Source organism: Pseudorasbora parva, chromosome 20 (assembly GCF_024679245.1).
Source record: "Pseudorasbora parva isolate DD20220531a chromosome 20, ASM2467924v1, whole genome shotgun sequence".
NCBI classification, from domain to species: domain Eukaryota; kingdom Metazoa; phylum Chordata; class Actinopteri; order Cypriniformes; family Gobionidae; genus Pseudorasbora; species Pseudorasbora parva.
In genome coordinates this window covers 18,837,934-18,853,312 of record NC_090191.1, presented here as the reverse complement: position 1 = coordinate 18,853,312, position 15,379 = coordinate 18,837,934, and the positions used below count along the sequence as shown (strand labels likewise).

Sequence of the window (15,379 nt, the reverse complement as noted above, 5' to 3'; positions counted from 1 at the left end):
AATGTAGATACTGAGATAATTGAATCTACTTCTGATATGCAGATGAGCGGGGATTGCTCAATTATGTTACAGAAAATGAAAAATCTTATTTTGTGACAGGTTATTTTTTATTGTTTTATAATGAATTTATTAGCTCTCATTTTGGTCTATTACAATGCCACTGATATATTTCCAAAAGTTTTCTCTCTCCAAAGAATATCTTATCATTTTAATTGCTCATATACCTATTGCAGAAAACAAGCATTTAACATTTTCCGTTCATGGCCTTTTTTGAAAATATAAACTATAACTACATTTTTATCGTTCAAAGCACAAAGCAATTTGAAATAATCTAAGTAGACATTAAGACAAGTTTTTATAACATTGTAGCTGAACTGAATTTCAGTTCATTTTAAGATAATGTTTTGATAGTGACAATGTAATCCACACCAGATACAAATTCTGCATAAATGTTTCTTATTAAAATAATTCGATAACATTTTCTCTGATACTGTTCATATGTTTTTTACAATCTGAGAGTTTTGGACTGCGATGTACAGTATATCACCTTTATGTTTGATGCGGATTCGAAAAGTTTGTCTTTCATCAGAGCTGATTGAACAACATCAGTCTTCTTTGTCTATTTTTAAGCCAGGCAATTCGGTCTTTACACAGAAGTTATTTGAGCAGTTAATGAGCTGTCGACAGACTGAGCATTTAAGAGGCTAATGAATATTCATCAGACAGTGTGCAGAAGCGTGGAACACAAACACTGATCCACTCATGTATGACAGCATGAAAACTGGTGACAAATGGGATGAGAACAGGTGAGATCTTTGTCTCGTTGGTGAAATGGAAATGATGGATGCGACCAGAGAGGTGTGCGGTAAAAATACTTGGGGGGGGGTTTGTTCTATTGGGAGTTATGCGCCTCGCGCGACTCTTAACCTGCTAAACAGTTTAGCAGACTGCAAATAGGCTATTTCAGTGAGACTTAAGAAGAAATACTTTTTTTTATTATCATTCCTGCCTTTTCCCTTTTCCTCCTAATTAAACAACAGCAGTTATGAATTAACGATTTTTAGGTGTATCAAGATATATAAATTTGAGCTTGGTTATTATCTGAAAATGTATTATGTTATTTCGATATTTAGAGTAATGCATTTGTATATTTAGAATATATATAAGCAGATATGCTTAATGTTTTTGAGTAAAAGGAATCTACATAACCCATTATAACAAGAGCGGCTTAAAACCGAGTAAAAAAAAAACATAACTGGGCTGGATAAATGTAAGGAAATAAATCTGCAGGAAGCAGTTCTATTCAGAAAGAATAACATTTCTTGACTGAACATGTTCATGTTTCTGGCTTATCCTTTAAGAAAACATGCACAAAGCTGCTTGTAAAGCAGCAAGCTGTTTCCATTCAAATCATTGCTGTTCCCTTGTTTCCATAGTTGAGTTAGTTTGGGAATTGAGTGGTTTTATAGACTATTGTTTTCTTGGTGGTGTGCTGGCACACACAGTGTTTACCTTCCCTTGGAGTGTGTCACAAGCTCACTCAGTTGTTGAAAAATAGCGGTGAAGTTGTTAGGGTGCTCTGATCGGTTGGACGTTGATCAGAATTGACTGATAATCATCTCCTTGACTCCATAATTTTTCAGCTTAGCTGATCACAGAAGCCCATTTCAAGACTTCAGCATCACTCTTTTGTCATCATTGGTGTGATCATTTCAAAAGTGTCAAGACAGCATGAAAAATGTGTGCTCCAAAGTAAAAACAGCATAGGGGAACATTGGCCAAACAAACCTGATACAGTACTTAGATAGAGAAGACACCAAGAAAAAGAGGGGAAAATGTGTGTTGTAGAACATTTTTCTTGTTTAACCAAAGTAAATTGTTTTTGCAGTTGTTGTCACATTTCGAGTTGGATAAATTGTTTGAAACAAGTCATTTTGATTTACTTTCTTTATACAATACTTCGGGGCTATTCATGTAGCTTCATTTGATCATATCAAATTGAAAAGTGATTGTGGGCCGGAGGTTGGATGGGTATGGGTGGGGTTGTGGATGGGACATAACAGTTTCAATAAATAGGCTAAAGTAAACAAAAAGTATTGTATTTACCTGGAAATGTGTTACCCAGCAGTATGCAGATATAAGACCATAATAATAAAAACTTGATAATTTACAGCAGTGTACAGCTATTTTCCTTAGAACAAATATATGAATTACACAAGCTCATAGCTACGTCCAAATGATGATGCTTTTTATAATTATTATTGGTTTAAATTAAAATATTCTGACAGACTTGGTAACCACAGGTAAAAAAAAAAAAAAAAAAAAAAAAAAAAAATTCATGGCTACTCGCTACCACTGTCAAATTATATTATGTATCCGTATAAAACACCTAAACACAGGTAAAAAATTATACACAAATACGACAGTATACAATATAAATATCCCACATTTTAGCCTAATCATAGAAAGTACTACAGTACATGTCATGGTAAATGCTTGTAAGGGTGCCGATTTGGGGATTTAAAAGTCTTCTAACAATGTTTCTCCTCTTTTCCTCATCGGGTACTGTTGGGAATATTAAAACTGTTTCATCATTTAAAGTTAGCTTATTCATCGAGTGATGTATGGTTTGTAAAAGAGAGGTGTATTTCGAATTAAAATGCTTCGTTCTGGATGTCGCAATGCTGTTTAATAATGGTGTCTTGAACTGGGGGTAGACTCTAAAAAATTGCTGGGTTAAAAACAACCCAAGTTGGGTTGAAAATGGACAAACCCAGAAATTGGGTTGTTTGAATGGGTCTTGACTTTTAATCTTATTCTTGGCCAAAGAGTTTTTGAACTTAAATCATTCTATACAGACTTATGATTTTCAACCCAACTTGGGTTGTTTTTAACCCAGCATTTTTTAGAGTGTAAATGCTGAGTAGTTCAAAGTAAATTAGTTAAACAAATGTTCAGGAAATGACTTTAGTTAAAGTTATTACATTACAATAGTGTGTTACTCCCTAAAAAAGTAACTAATTGTGTTACTTAGCTACTTTTAATGGAAAGCAATATATTACATTACTTTTTTGTTACATTTTCTCACCTGGATGGGCTTTGTTTTTAACAACAACAACAACAACAACAACAACAAAATCTGTTTTCTATTTTTAGGCCCTTTCACCCCAAAAGTATAATAATTAAACATCTAGCTGAAATAAATACAAATTCACACCTGTACAGTAGAGGGCGCAGATCTCATTCTGTCATTCTGGAGTCAATAAATCAATCAATCAATCACTCAATCAATCAATCACGTTCTTTATATAGCGCTTTCACAATGACGATTGTTTCAAAGCAGCTTTACAGTGTTAAACAGGACCATATTGCAACAAAATTTGAATCGAGAATATTAAAGAAAAATAGGATGTAGGAGAAAAAATCAATATGCTTCAACAATATAAACTTAAAAAAAATTAAACAAATGTCATGTTTATCTAAAGTAATTTTTGCTAATTAGTAAGGATTGGAGCGAATCATCAAAGGTCAGCAGCAAAGATATTGGTTAATAAAGTGAGATTAAATACATAAAGTATATTTGTGTTTGTTGTTCTGAAATTGCATTTCACTGTTTTTAATAATTAAAAGTACTGAATGTGTTAGATGAGTAAATACTTGCTCACATGTATTCTAAATTACAATAAGCATCATAATTATACAGCGCCCACAATCTTAATCATGATTTCTCTCAGCATGAGGACAGGAGAGCTGTCAGTCAATAAATAATAGGTGAATAACACTGATGTAGAAGCACCTAACCCAGGTTGCAAGCGTAAGTGATAGTTCACTGAAAATGTTCAATTTTGTCATCATTTACTCACTCTCCTGCTGTTCCAAACATGTAGGAGTCTCTTTCTTCTGCTGAACACAAAATAAGATATTTTTAAAAGAATGGGGAACCAAACATCCATTGACTTCCATAGTATGGGGGGGGGGGGGGGGGGGTGCTATCAACCCATCAACTGTTTGGTTAACAAACATTCTTCAAAATATCTTCTTTCGTGTTTGGCAGAAGAAAGTAATTCAAACAGGTTTGAAGCAATTAGAGCATGAGCAAATGATGACAGAACTTTCATTTTTGGGTGAACTGTCCTTTTAAGCTTGACATAAATTGTAAACATGTCAATCAAAACTGATTTGTTGATTTAGAATGTTATTCCGGGATCAACAACGACATTGGTGAAATCAGGTTCACCCTTGGGATCAAGAGGCACACAAGCAACTGTGCCTAGATGTTTGTCTTCTTGTTAGCATTTCGGGCTCCCCTGCTCTGGTTCGAATCCCGCTCAGAGCGGTGCGATTAGGACCAGTTACATTGGTGCCGTGACCCGGATAGGAGTGAGATTTAGCGGGTGAGTGTAATGGAGGCCAGTGCTGCTGTGTTCTGGGCAACCCATAACCTGTTTTTTTTTTTTTTTCAGCCTTCTACCCATGACAGTGAAGTGGGATCGGCAGTCAAACCTGTGACTTACCACCCGTGAACTTGTATTATATCGATGTACTCCCAGTTACATGCTCTGACGTTACATAGACTGCGAAACAACAATAGCAGCCTATACGGATATACAAATAACATAAAATAAAAGATATAACAGCTTCAGTTGCTTTATGCTCTGTTTTTTTTTTTCAGTTTCCCTCAAATTAGCAAGGAGTAAGCCTTTGGCTATAGAAATGATTGTAAATGAGCCTATGTTTTTATGTAGCCACCACAATTCCTTTTTTGTTTGGCGTGACTTCGTCTGGAACGCTACAAAGTGGTAAGTCGTGATTTGAAGTTGTTAGTTACTTATTGGCTCAAAAACCTGCCAGGAACTCAACATAATAACTATGCAGGTAAATCTCACTCTCCTGGCCTCAAGAGGCACACTAGCAACACTTCCATTCCTGAAATGCTGGTTCGAAACCCGAGTAGTGCGAGTAAAACATTATATATACACTTTTATAAATAATGAATAATAATAATAAAAAATAAATAGATAAATAAATCCACTGCCACACAATGTTGCTTATACTGTAGAAATAAATGATATTTACTCTTATTGACTCTAAATACTTTAAAATGTATGTTGCAGAAGTTTACTCTCTAGCAAATGTGAATCATAACTTTAATGGCCGAAAAATCAATAAAACTTTCTGAGAGCATTTCTCCAGAGCAAAAATGTGTGTCTAGCACACATTGCACCATGCCAGAATGTGATGTTTAAAAGTGCCAGCTTTGTGAATAAACAACATATTAAATTCAGCTCTCATCTTTGTGGTCATCTCAGACCCTTTGACCACTCTCAAGTAGCTCCCAAAGGCACACTTGTGCTGAAACAGCAGGAGCGTGTCAATATAAGTGACAGGTGCTCTTTGAGTAACGCGACCAAGGACTGTTCATTGGCAATGTGTATCATCATCATCCTTAAGTTGATGCACCTGCTCTGCTTGCCTCATGCAGTCACTCATGGACAGATCTCCTTTAATTGCCATCCAGCTGATTGATGGATCACAATGGGAGAGTGTGTTACAGGCGCTGCAGAGAAATTAAAAAATGGACGCCCCCATTGTAAACACTGGCGAATGCTGATAATTGGCTTCAAAATAGCTTCGCAGACAGCGGTATTGATGACGCTGAGAATGTAATGCATTAGTGTTCTGATAAAATACCAGTAATGCAACTTTACCAACTTCCTAAAGTTTTTTTATCCTTCTTACTGTATATTTCTAGTTTAGGTTTCCCAATAATGTTGTACATCACGGCCTTGAGATCATCATAAAGTTACATGATGAGTTCCAGGTCGCCAAACAATGCCCTAAAAGTATGCTTGTTTTTTTGTTTTTGTTTTTTGTTTTTTGTGAATAATTTTTTTTAACACTTTAGTATGGGGAACACGCATTCACTATTAACTAAAACTTTTGCCTCAATAAACTCCTAATTTACTGCTTATTAGTTAGTAAGGTCGCTTTTGTAGCATTTAAGTTTAGGTATTGGGTAGGATTAAGGGATGTAGTAGAATAAGGTTGTCCAGAATAAGGCATTAATGTGTGCTTTATAAAATACTAATAAACAGCCAATATCCTAGTAATATGCATGCTAATAAGCAACTAGTTAATAGTTAACAACTGAACCTTGCAGTGTTAAAGTGTATAAAGTGTTACCAAAAATGTACATATTCCAGTGTGTAACAGAAGAATAGGCCAGTTTTGGTACATACTACCACATCATCATTGCGTCCTGCATAAAGTTGCAAGACGCAAAACTGGCCTGTCAGTCATCTCATCTCAGTGAAATTCCTCATTCCAGTTCATTTAATTTACTCTACAATTATTCCTACCGTATTGGAGAGTAAAGAAGAAGCACATTGATCTGTCAGCTGTGGGTCTTTCATGTGGAGGATTCTCCTCGTGTTTTGGCATAAGGATGCATTTAAAAATTATTGTTATCAAGTCAGATATTAATTATTAATCACTCAAACCAACCTCTTAACGAAGTTAAGTAGAGATGTTTAGATAGTATGTTAAAATGAGTATCCCATATTTATCCAGGATGGTCCACTATTTCTGGTAGAAATTTGAAACACAGATGCACACTCCAGTGGCTAATATTGCCCACAACCCATTGTGCTTTGGATTTAATTCAGAACTACAAAGATGTTTTAAAAAAAAAACTTAAATAAAAAAATGGTGATGTATGAAGCTGATGGTTAAGTTTTTTGTTTTTTTTCTGAATTAAATCTGAATTAAATCCAAAGCACAATGGGTTGTGGGCAATATTAGCCACTGGAGTGTGCATCTGTGTTTCAAATTTCTGCCAGAAATAGTGGACCATCCTGGATAAATATGGGATACTCATTTTAACATACTATTTGGAAAACACTAATTCAAGTTTTGGATGCGACTTGAGATGCAGCAATAGTTATTTTGTGACCTTTTTTTCCAAACCAGGATTTTGATTTATTGGATTTATTGTCAGAACCAAACATTTTTGTAGTTTGTATTTGCAGTAATATAAGAATGTACTGCAATCAGTTAGGCCTACATTTAATCTTATCATTGAATAAATTCATGCATGCGCAGACATATAACAATTATTTATGTTTTTGTTTTGTTTTTAGTTTTTTTCCATCTGCAGTTATTAAAATGCTTGTTCCTTTGTCTTTGGGAAATTGTGAAAGCAAGGAGAAATATCAGTTTATACTGCAAGTATAGTGAACTCCAAGGCTCTTGTTAATTTATTAATGTTTGTTCATTTCTACTTACAGAGTATTTTGGAAATAACATGTGATCAAACATTCTGCTTAGTTCTATACTATATATAACCCAATTAGGCATAACATTATGACCACTAACAGGTGAAGTGAAAAACACTGATTATCTCTTTATCACAGCATATGTTAGTGGGTGGGATATATGGAAGCGAGGAAACATTTCGTCCTCAAAGTTGATGTGTTAGAAACAGGAAAATAGGTGTAATGTGAAAGGATTTGAGGGAGTTTGTCAAGGGCCAAATTGTGATGGCTAGACAACTGGGTCCAGTCTGCATTGGTCATTGTCTATCATGGGTGGCCAAAGCTCACTGATGCACGTGGGGAGCGGAGGTTGGCTAGTGTGGTCTGATTAAAGTCATGGTCCGAGCTACTGTAGCTCATATTGTTCAAGAAGTTAATGCTGGTTCTGATAGAAAGGTGTCGGAATACACAGTGCATCACAGTTTGTTGCGTATGGGGCTGCATAGCCACAAAACATTCAGGGTGCCCATGCTGACCCCTGACCACCGCCGAAAGCACCAACAGTGAGCATCAGAACTGGAACATAGAGCAATGGAAGAAGGTGGCCGGGTCTAATGAATTACATTTTCTTTTAAATCACTTGGATGCCTCCAAATTCCGCAGATCTCAATCAAGCATCTGTGCAATGTGCTGAACAAACAAGTCCGATCCGTGGAGGCCCTACCTTGCAACTTACAGGACTTAAAGGATCTGCTGCTAACATATTTGTACCACAGCACATTTGTGGAGTCCATGCCTCGTCAGGTCAGGGGTGTTTGGGCAGCAAAGGGGGACCAACACAATATTAGGTCATATTGTTATAATGCCTGATTGGTGTATATGTGAAATCTGGCCAGTCTATCACAGGGCTAACAGGAACAGACAGACACATATTTCCACTGACATGTATAGGCAATTTATGGGCAAGTCTTTATTTAACCTAACCGGCATGTCTATAAGCTGTGGGTGAAACCAAAATAGGCTGCATGAAATCCCCGCCAACACAACGAGAACATTCAAACGCCAGTGAAAGACTTCTCGAGTAAGCTAGGAATCAAATCAGGGACTTTCTTTCTTTATATATATATATAAAGATAATTTGCATTTGTACAATAAACAGAGCCAAATATATGTGTAGGTTAAACATAATACAATTATAATGGCAGTAATGTGATTAAGGTGTATCATGCTTAATATTAGTAGTAAGTCATGTGGACACATACAAATTCTCAAATTAATAATAATTAAAAAAATAAATAAAATAAATAAATAAATAAAGTAATGTGGAGTGTCGAACACCAGCTCAATGCCCTCAAAAGACTCTAATCCACAAAACTTCACCTTTGATTTCATGGTGTCTTTAAATCCTGCGGTTTACAACATTTCTGAAAGATTGAGCACATAAAGGACACACTCACAAAGAATGAACTTAAGACTTAAACTCTGACGTCAGACTACAGGAACATGCGCTCTGACGCATCCACCGGCGAGCGCTTCTCAAACGCGAGCGTATGCGTCAGAGCGGAGAGAAAGTGCGCTCGTTAAGAGAAGAATCAAACCCCGGTGATTGCACAGACAGAAGAGAGAGATACAGACTCGACATATCATCAACTCCACACACGCGTCGCGGTTGGGACATTTTTAAACGATCATTCGAACGAATGCGGGAATTACGGCTGTTTCAAAGCTGACTTGTTTCTCCTGCCTGATACACAGACCAGCCGACAGCACAGAGAAGAGTGACAGTTCTAGCGTTCAGCGCAGTTCTCCAAGTGCGTAAAACAGAGATTTTGGAGAGGATGGTTGCGCGTCACTCGACTTAGATCCACGCAACAGACGAAAAGGAAAATTCTACAATTTTTGCAATGGGCGGTGGAAGCTCCAAATTATCAACTATATTATTTTCCTAAAGTTGGCATCTCTTGATAAAGAACGGATTCCTTTCTCCTGAATCTGTGAAGGGGGAAAGCGCAGCAAAGGTGTTGGTTGTTGTATGGCAATAGAATGGAGATGTGGTGTGGATGCTGAAGGCAGTCAGGATGCTGATGCTGAGAGTTGCGTGGGCTCTAGCGGGAGCGGCGATCTGCTGTTTCCTCATCATTCTCATCCACTCTCGCTTCCTACGAGACGGTAAATGTGTGTTAATTAATAATATGCCGCATGTTTTATTTACCTATACTCGTAAAACGCACCTGTAGGATCGCTTTAGTCTGTTGCTTGATGATTTGGGATACTGCAGATTTAATATCTGTGTACTGCTGTTATAGTGCTCAGTCATACCCATATTAACATAGAGGATGCGTTTACTGATGAAAAAAAAAGCAACAGCAACAGCAAAACCACTATTGTGCTTTGATCATACAGACTATTATATAATGTATTTTCTCTCATTTGATTGATGTATTTTTATGAACTCATCTTCAAAAGTGGTAGAATGTGATAAGGATCACATTAGATGGTGCTGTTTTATGAGTTTAGTGATTTATAGTTATGTTTTTCAATAGATGGCACTACAGTCTATCTTAAGGGTAAAGCTGAGGTCAAAAAGTGATTATTGTCTCGTACTAGTTCATCTGAGATTTATCTTCTACACATCTAAATTCAACTCCTGGCTTGTATAAAGTATTCATAATGCCACAGTAATGCATCATTGTGTCATACATACTCATAACCAAGGTTATGTCTTAGGGTTAAGATATATTACATTTAAACACACACTAGCACATATTTGCATGTTAACTATATGTTGCAATGCCTTAAAAAGTTTTGCAGGGAATTTCAAATTATACTTCATGTGGTGACATTTCAGTTCACATTAAAAAAAATATATATATTATGTAACATTATTTAATTAGACTGTTTTGATTAGGCTGCCTCAATAGCAGTATTATTATTATTATTCTTTTTCACATTTAGACACTGAAATTGCTTCTTAATGTAATAGCTGCACATTTTCCCTTTTGATATACCTACCAATACCTACCATGAATTTGTAAATAGTATTTTAAATGTATTATAAAATAAGCCCAAATATATTATATAGTTACTATATTATAACTGAGGTTACAATTACTCACAATAACTGACTGTAAGATGAAGGCATTCATGAAGAAGATAGGGCATTCGAAAGCAGGCTTTATAAAGTGCCTTATATAGGGGCTTATAGTAGTGATAAACTGAAGTATTTTCTCTGCCAATCTACCATCATATATTTAGAGGTTTAAACAACATGCCATGTATTGTCCTTGCATTATTGCACCATACAAATACAGACCAGCTTAAAATAAAACTGCTTTGTATACCGCATGGAGTTGAAGGGGTAACGTGTCAACATGAATGCTGAAAGGTGAGAAATGGGAGCCACACAGACAAGTCAGCTAGATACTGCTGCTTCACCTTTTCCACACTGACATAGTAGATATAGGATGTCCTTTTCAAGAGACATCTATCCTGGCTTCTGCGTGTGCCTTAAGGGAAGACAAGAACGGTTTGTTTATAGATGAGACAGAAGGTCAGCTGGTTTCTCTGCTTATCTGTGGGGATTGGAGCGTGTTTTCAACCTGCCCCCTGTATTCCTGATGTAAATATAAAGATCAGCCTGAGAAGAAAAACACATTTAGGTGAGAAAAAGAAATGACTTTACAAATAAAAACATCTATCAAAAATAAATGAATTATACAAACTTTTCATGAGATTTTAAAGGGGAAAAAACAAATATATTTGGTGTTGACATCAAAACAGGAACAGACGTGCTCACACCAAATAAGCTGCCATAATGCTATATTAGAAAATCAAGAGTAGTCTATGCTGATCAAATTTTCCTGAAGCCGCTTGTTATGACCTTGCAGTGTACGGTGTGCGATTGTTCATAAAAACACACGTGTATTGACATGATGGCATGTCTGAAGAAATCAAACTCTGCCTTTTTCTGGTATTGCTGCTCTTTTTTGAAATAAGGACTGGAGTTTTTTTTTAAATGAATAGTTGTCGCATTCCAGACTGATGCATGCATAAACACTTTATTTGGTAACACTGAATTTCACATAAATTCAATTTGGCCAACTGAAAAATCTAGATGTGGTCAGTCACTACAACATTTTCAATTGGATACTTTATTTTATTTTATTATTTTTTTTATTTTTTTATTTTTTTTGTGTGTGTTACATGTACTTACAATAGTAATACAGTAAATTGTGCATAATTACATGCAACTAACCCTCAACCAAACCCTAATCCTACAGTAACCCTATAGTAAATACATGTAGTTCGTTAATATTACTCAGTACTTAAATATATAATTAAACTGTAACAACGACACCATAAAATAAAGTGTAACCCTTTATTTAAGTGTCATTTAATTTTTACAGTGTAAGTATATATTTAAAGGGATAGTTCACTCAAAAAGTTTTGTAACCAAGCAGATATCAGCAGCCACTGACTACCATAGTATTTTCTGCCAACATCTGCTTGTTACAAACATTTGTCCAAATATCTTCCTTTGTGTTTAACAGAACAAAGAAATGTATACAGGCATGGGAATAATTTGACTAAATGATGATAGAATACAAATTTCCGGGTGAACTATTCCTTTAAGTAATGAGTAATATTAATTAACAACATGTACTTTCTACGGAGTTGGTGTAGGATTGGGGTCTGGTTGAGGGTCAGTTGCATGTAAATATTCATAATTTACTGTTAATATGGTAATTAATACATGTTCAGGGACATGTAATATATGTAACAAGGACACCATAAAATAAAGTGTTACCAATTTAGGTTACTGTTGGATCATAAAGATTTAGAACAACATGAGAGTGAGTTAAGAATGATAGAATGTTCAATTGTGGGTGTACTATTCTTGTAAAATGACAACACAAGACAACATTAAATCAGTAAATAGTGATGTAGATAGTTAAATGTAAGTCTATTCATCACAAGAAGTTTAGAAGACTTGTTTGAGTCTTTTTTTTAACTTAAGTGCTTCTCATGGAGTTTATAAAAGTTATTAAATAAGTCTCTTTTTATGTTCCTCAATCAATCAGTTTAGAACAATTTTTTTTCATTTGTGGGCGAACTATTCCTTTAAGATTACCACTAAAGACAACGTCCATGTTCACTTTATTCCCCTTCAAAAAACAGACGCGTGGAACAGAAATAACGAATCACCTGGGCTGGGCCCAGGGACTGGGCCCTGTGCATATTTTTTATTTTTTTTACATTGAGATGCAATATGCCAGAATGTGTCCGTTCATTGCAAGGGCACATTTTGATCTGAGTGGGAAAAAAAAAAACCTTGAGACACGGAGGTGAGAGTGCATTTGCTTTGGCTGCAAGGTCATTGTTCAGACTGGAAGGCCAGGCAATTTATGCTAAGAGGCACTGAATAAACTCCACTGACCACAGAAGTAATTCAGACGAGCTAAGGGAGTCATTTATTGGACAGTCCTTTGAAATAAAGTTGAAGTGGTCCTCAAAGGCTTTAATTTTAATTTGTATAGAAAACCCTTGAAATGAGCACCAGCATCAGCAGTATCAGTATCAATGTTGTATTGTGCATCAAAGTGGTGGACAATATTTTTGTTATGTCTTATGAGAAATATTGTACTTTTCAGACATTTGTAGACTTTGATAGTCACTATTAGTATACATTTTAAGCAATATCATTATTGTAATTGTGGTGGTACTCTCTGCAAAATTCTTGATTTCGAATGGTCAGTCACAACAATCAGCAGTCAGATGATGCATATAATTTTTATGCATGGCAACATTGTATTCAAGAGCCACTTATCAGAGTTACTGAAACCAGTGCAATACTTTTGTGTCTCTGGCATCACACTGCAGACTTGTCGTCTCCTTTGCATTTCAATTAATGTTGTACATTTTTCACCTCGAAAGCTTTGCAATATTATACAAGTAAAGTTATATTTCAATAACAATGTTTCATGTCCATATATTTGTTTATTTGGTAAGTAGCTGGGTAATAAGCAGCATAATAAGCCCATCATTATCGCATAATGAAACCAATCAGGATGTTCTGAATGTTGCTGATTCAAGTCCCACAAGGAACTATAAACCCTTGTCCATGAGCATAGCGCTCATAGACTCATGGATTTATTTTGCACATTTTCAGAATGAGTTGCTTTGAGTAAAAACTTTGTTAAAACTTTATTTCACAGTCCTGTTTTCTATGTACTTAATATGTAATTTTTAACCCCAAACCTACACCTAAACCTAACCTTAACTTTATTAATCAGTACTTTCTTAGATAAGTACACTAAAAGTACATGCAATAGGACTTAATAGGGGTGTGACGAGACACAAGATTGGGGGCACGAGAATGAGACGAGACAAGATTTTTGCTAAGTGTTTAGAGGGGTCATTGGAAAATGGACTTTTATATGATGTTTGCATATAAATGTAACTTTGCAGTGTATGGACACAACCAACCTACAATGACAAAAATCTGTTTTTAATCCTAAAAAGCCTAAACACTCTCAATCATGTCATTTTAATTTTCTGAGCTATATACAGTAATGTCATATTGCTCATGCTCTTCCCATGACCGCTGAAGGACTATCCCATATTAGCATATTTCCGCCCTCAGCCAGTTGTACATTGTCCGCCAAGGCGGCACTTCCTGTGTCTACACACCCCACTGAAGAGAGTGGTGGGGTGAACAGTAGCTGATTATCATTTAAATAGATAAGCAACAAAACTGGTGTTGTTTAAAATAATGTGCAGGAGCACACTCATTCATTTTGAACAATCATCTTGAAATGAATGTCAGTTTAGTTCTACTTACTGATTATAAATTATCAAATGCATTGAAAGACAATAATTCTCAAGCACTGTAAAAGATTTTGCTGCAAACTCAACTGACTGGCTTGATTTCACATTCTCTTCAGACCTTACTGTACATGATGAGATTCCAGAACTTCTGACTGAAGCTGTGTGTGACCTCCTAATTCAACTCCTTTTCACAAACTGACACAGAAATAAAAATACATAATTAAATAAATAAACTTAAGTGCAAACCTGCCCGATTTTAGCCCTGATTTTGACTTGCTGACAGGTTTTGCGAAATTGCTGACAAATGCCCGAAATCATAGGCAAATCAGTGCTCATGCAAGTGAGGGACAATCACGCAGTGTGAAGGATCAAAGACGTGATCCGAGAGAATCGCAGACGAGACGCAGACGTCCCGCAAGATATTTTGCATGCTAAATATCTGGACCTGTCGGCGATTCAAACTCCTGCTGTGTGAAATTTGTCCTGACTGAAAATGTCATCGATGATGGCCGACAGCCAATGAAAGAGTGAGATACAGGGCAGCGGGAGGTTCAGGGAAGAGTTATAGACTGATTATCAGTATTTTAATAGATATATTTACAACTCTCTCAAACAGAAACAAACCCCAAACAATTGCGCGTCCAGCTGCTGCAGCAGCACATTACAAAATTATTTATTGACTACCACCTCAATCTCTATTTATAGAACACAATCCTTGCTCCCTCTGTCTATACAACAATTTCCTCCGCCATAATCGTTTTGCATTTTTCTCCACAAATCAGCACACAGAAAATTTGGAGCTAACTATTTCGTTTATTATTTTTAATAACAATTCTAAGTCTCGCGCAAGTTCTCGCGTTGCACACGTTGTTTATTTGTCACGTGTGTTGAAAATTGTGAAAATCAAAGTACTCTCTCAATATTCAAAGTGCAAACAAAGACCACAACAGAGACCAGCGCTAAGAGATGGTTACAACTACACAGCCCAGCAAAAGATAGCTTTGATATTAGGAGACAACTGATTTAAATGGTTATATATATATATATATATATATATATATATATATATATATATATATATATATATATATATATATATATATATATATATATATATATATATATATATATATATATGGGTTTGGGTTTGAGGTTTAGTTGCATGTAATTATGCATACAATACTGTTTTTAAGTACATGTAACATATGTAACAATAACAGTCAAATAAAGTGTTACCCTTTATTTGACATCTTTGTTACACGTTACTGTAGTTACTGTAGTAATAGCTATACATTACA

At 35.7% G+C, this 15,379-nt stretch overlaps 1 protein-coding gene across 4 annotated transcripts in view; it reads left to right on the top strand.

Annotated features, from left to right (window-relative positions):
- The window catches only part of tafa5a (TAFA chemokine like family member 5a), a 184,569-nt gene that overhangs the window by 42,542 nt on the left and 126,648 nt on the right, over nucleotides 1-15,379 (top strand). For 2 of the 4 annotated variants that reach the window (XM_067428035.1, XM_067428031.1), the window contains exon 1: nucleotides 8,758-9,428. The exons of 1 other annotated variant lie outside the window; for it this stretch is intronic. In XM_067428035.1, coding sequence (XP_067284136.1) covers nucleotides 9,314-9,428 — 115 coding nt within the window. In that variant the 5' untranslated portion in view covers nucleotides 8,758-9,313. Of the gene's footprint in view, nucleotides 1-8,757; nucleotides 9,429-15,379 lie in introns of those variants that run through there. One more of the 4 variants, XM_067428033.1, reaches the window with a different exon arrangement.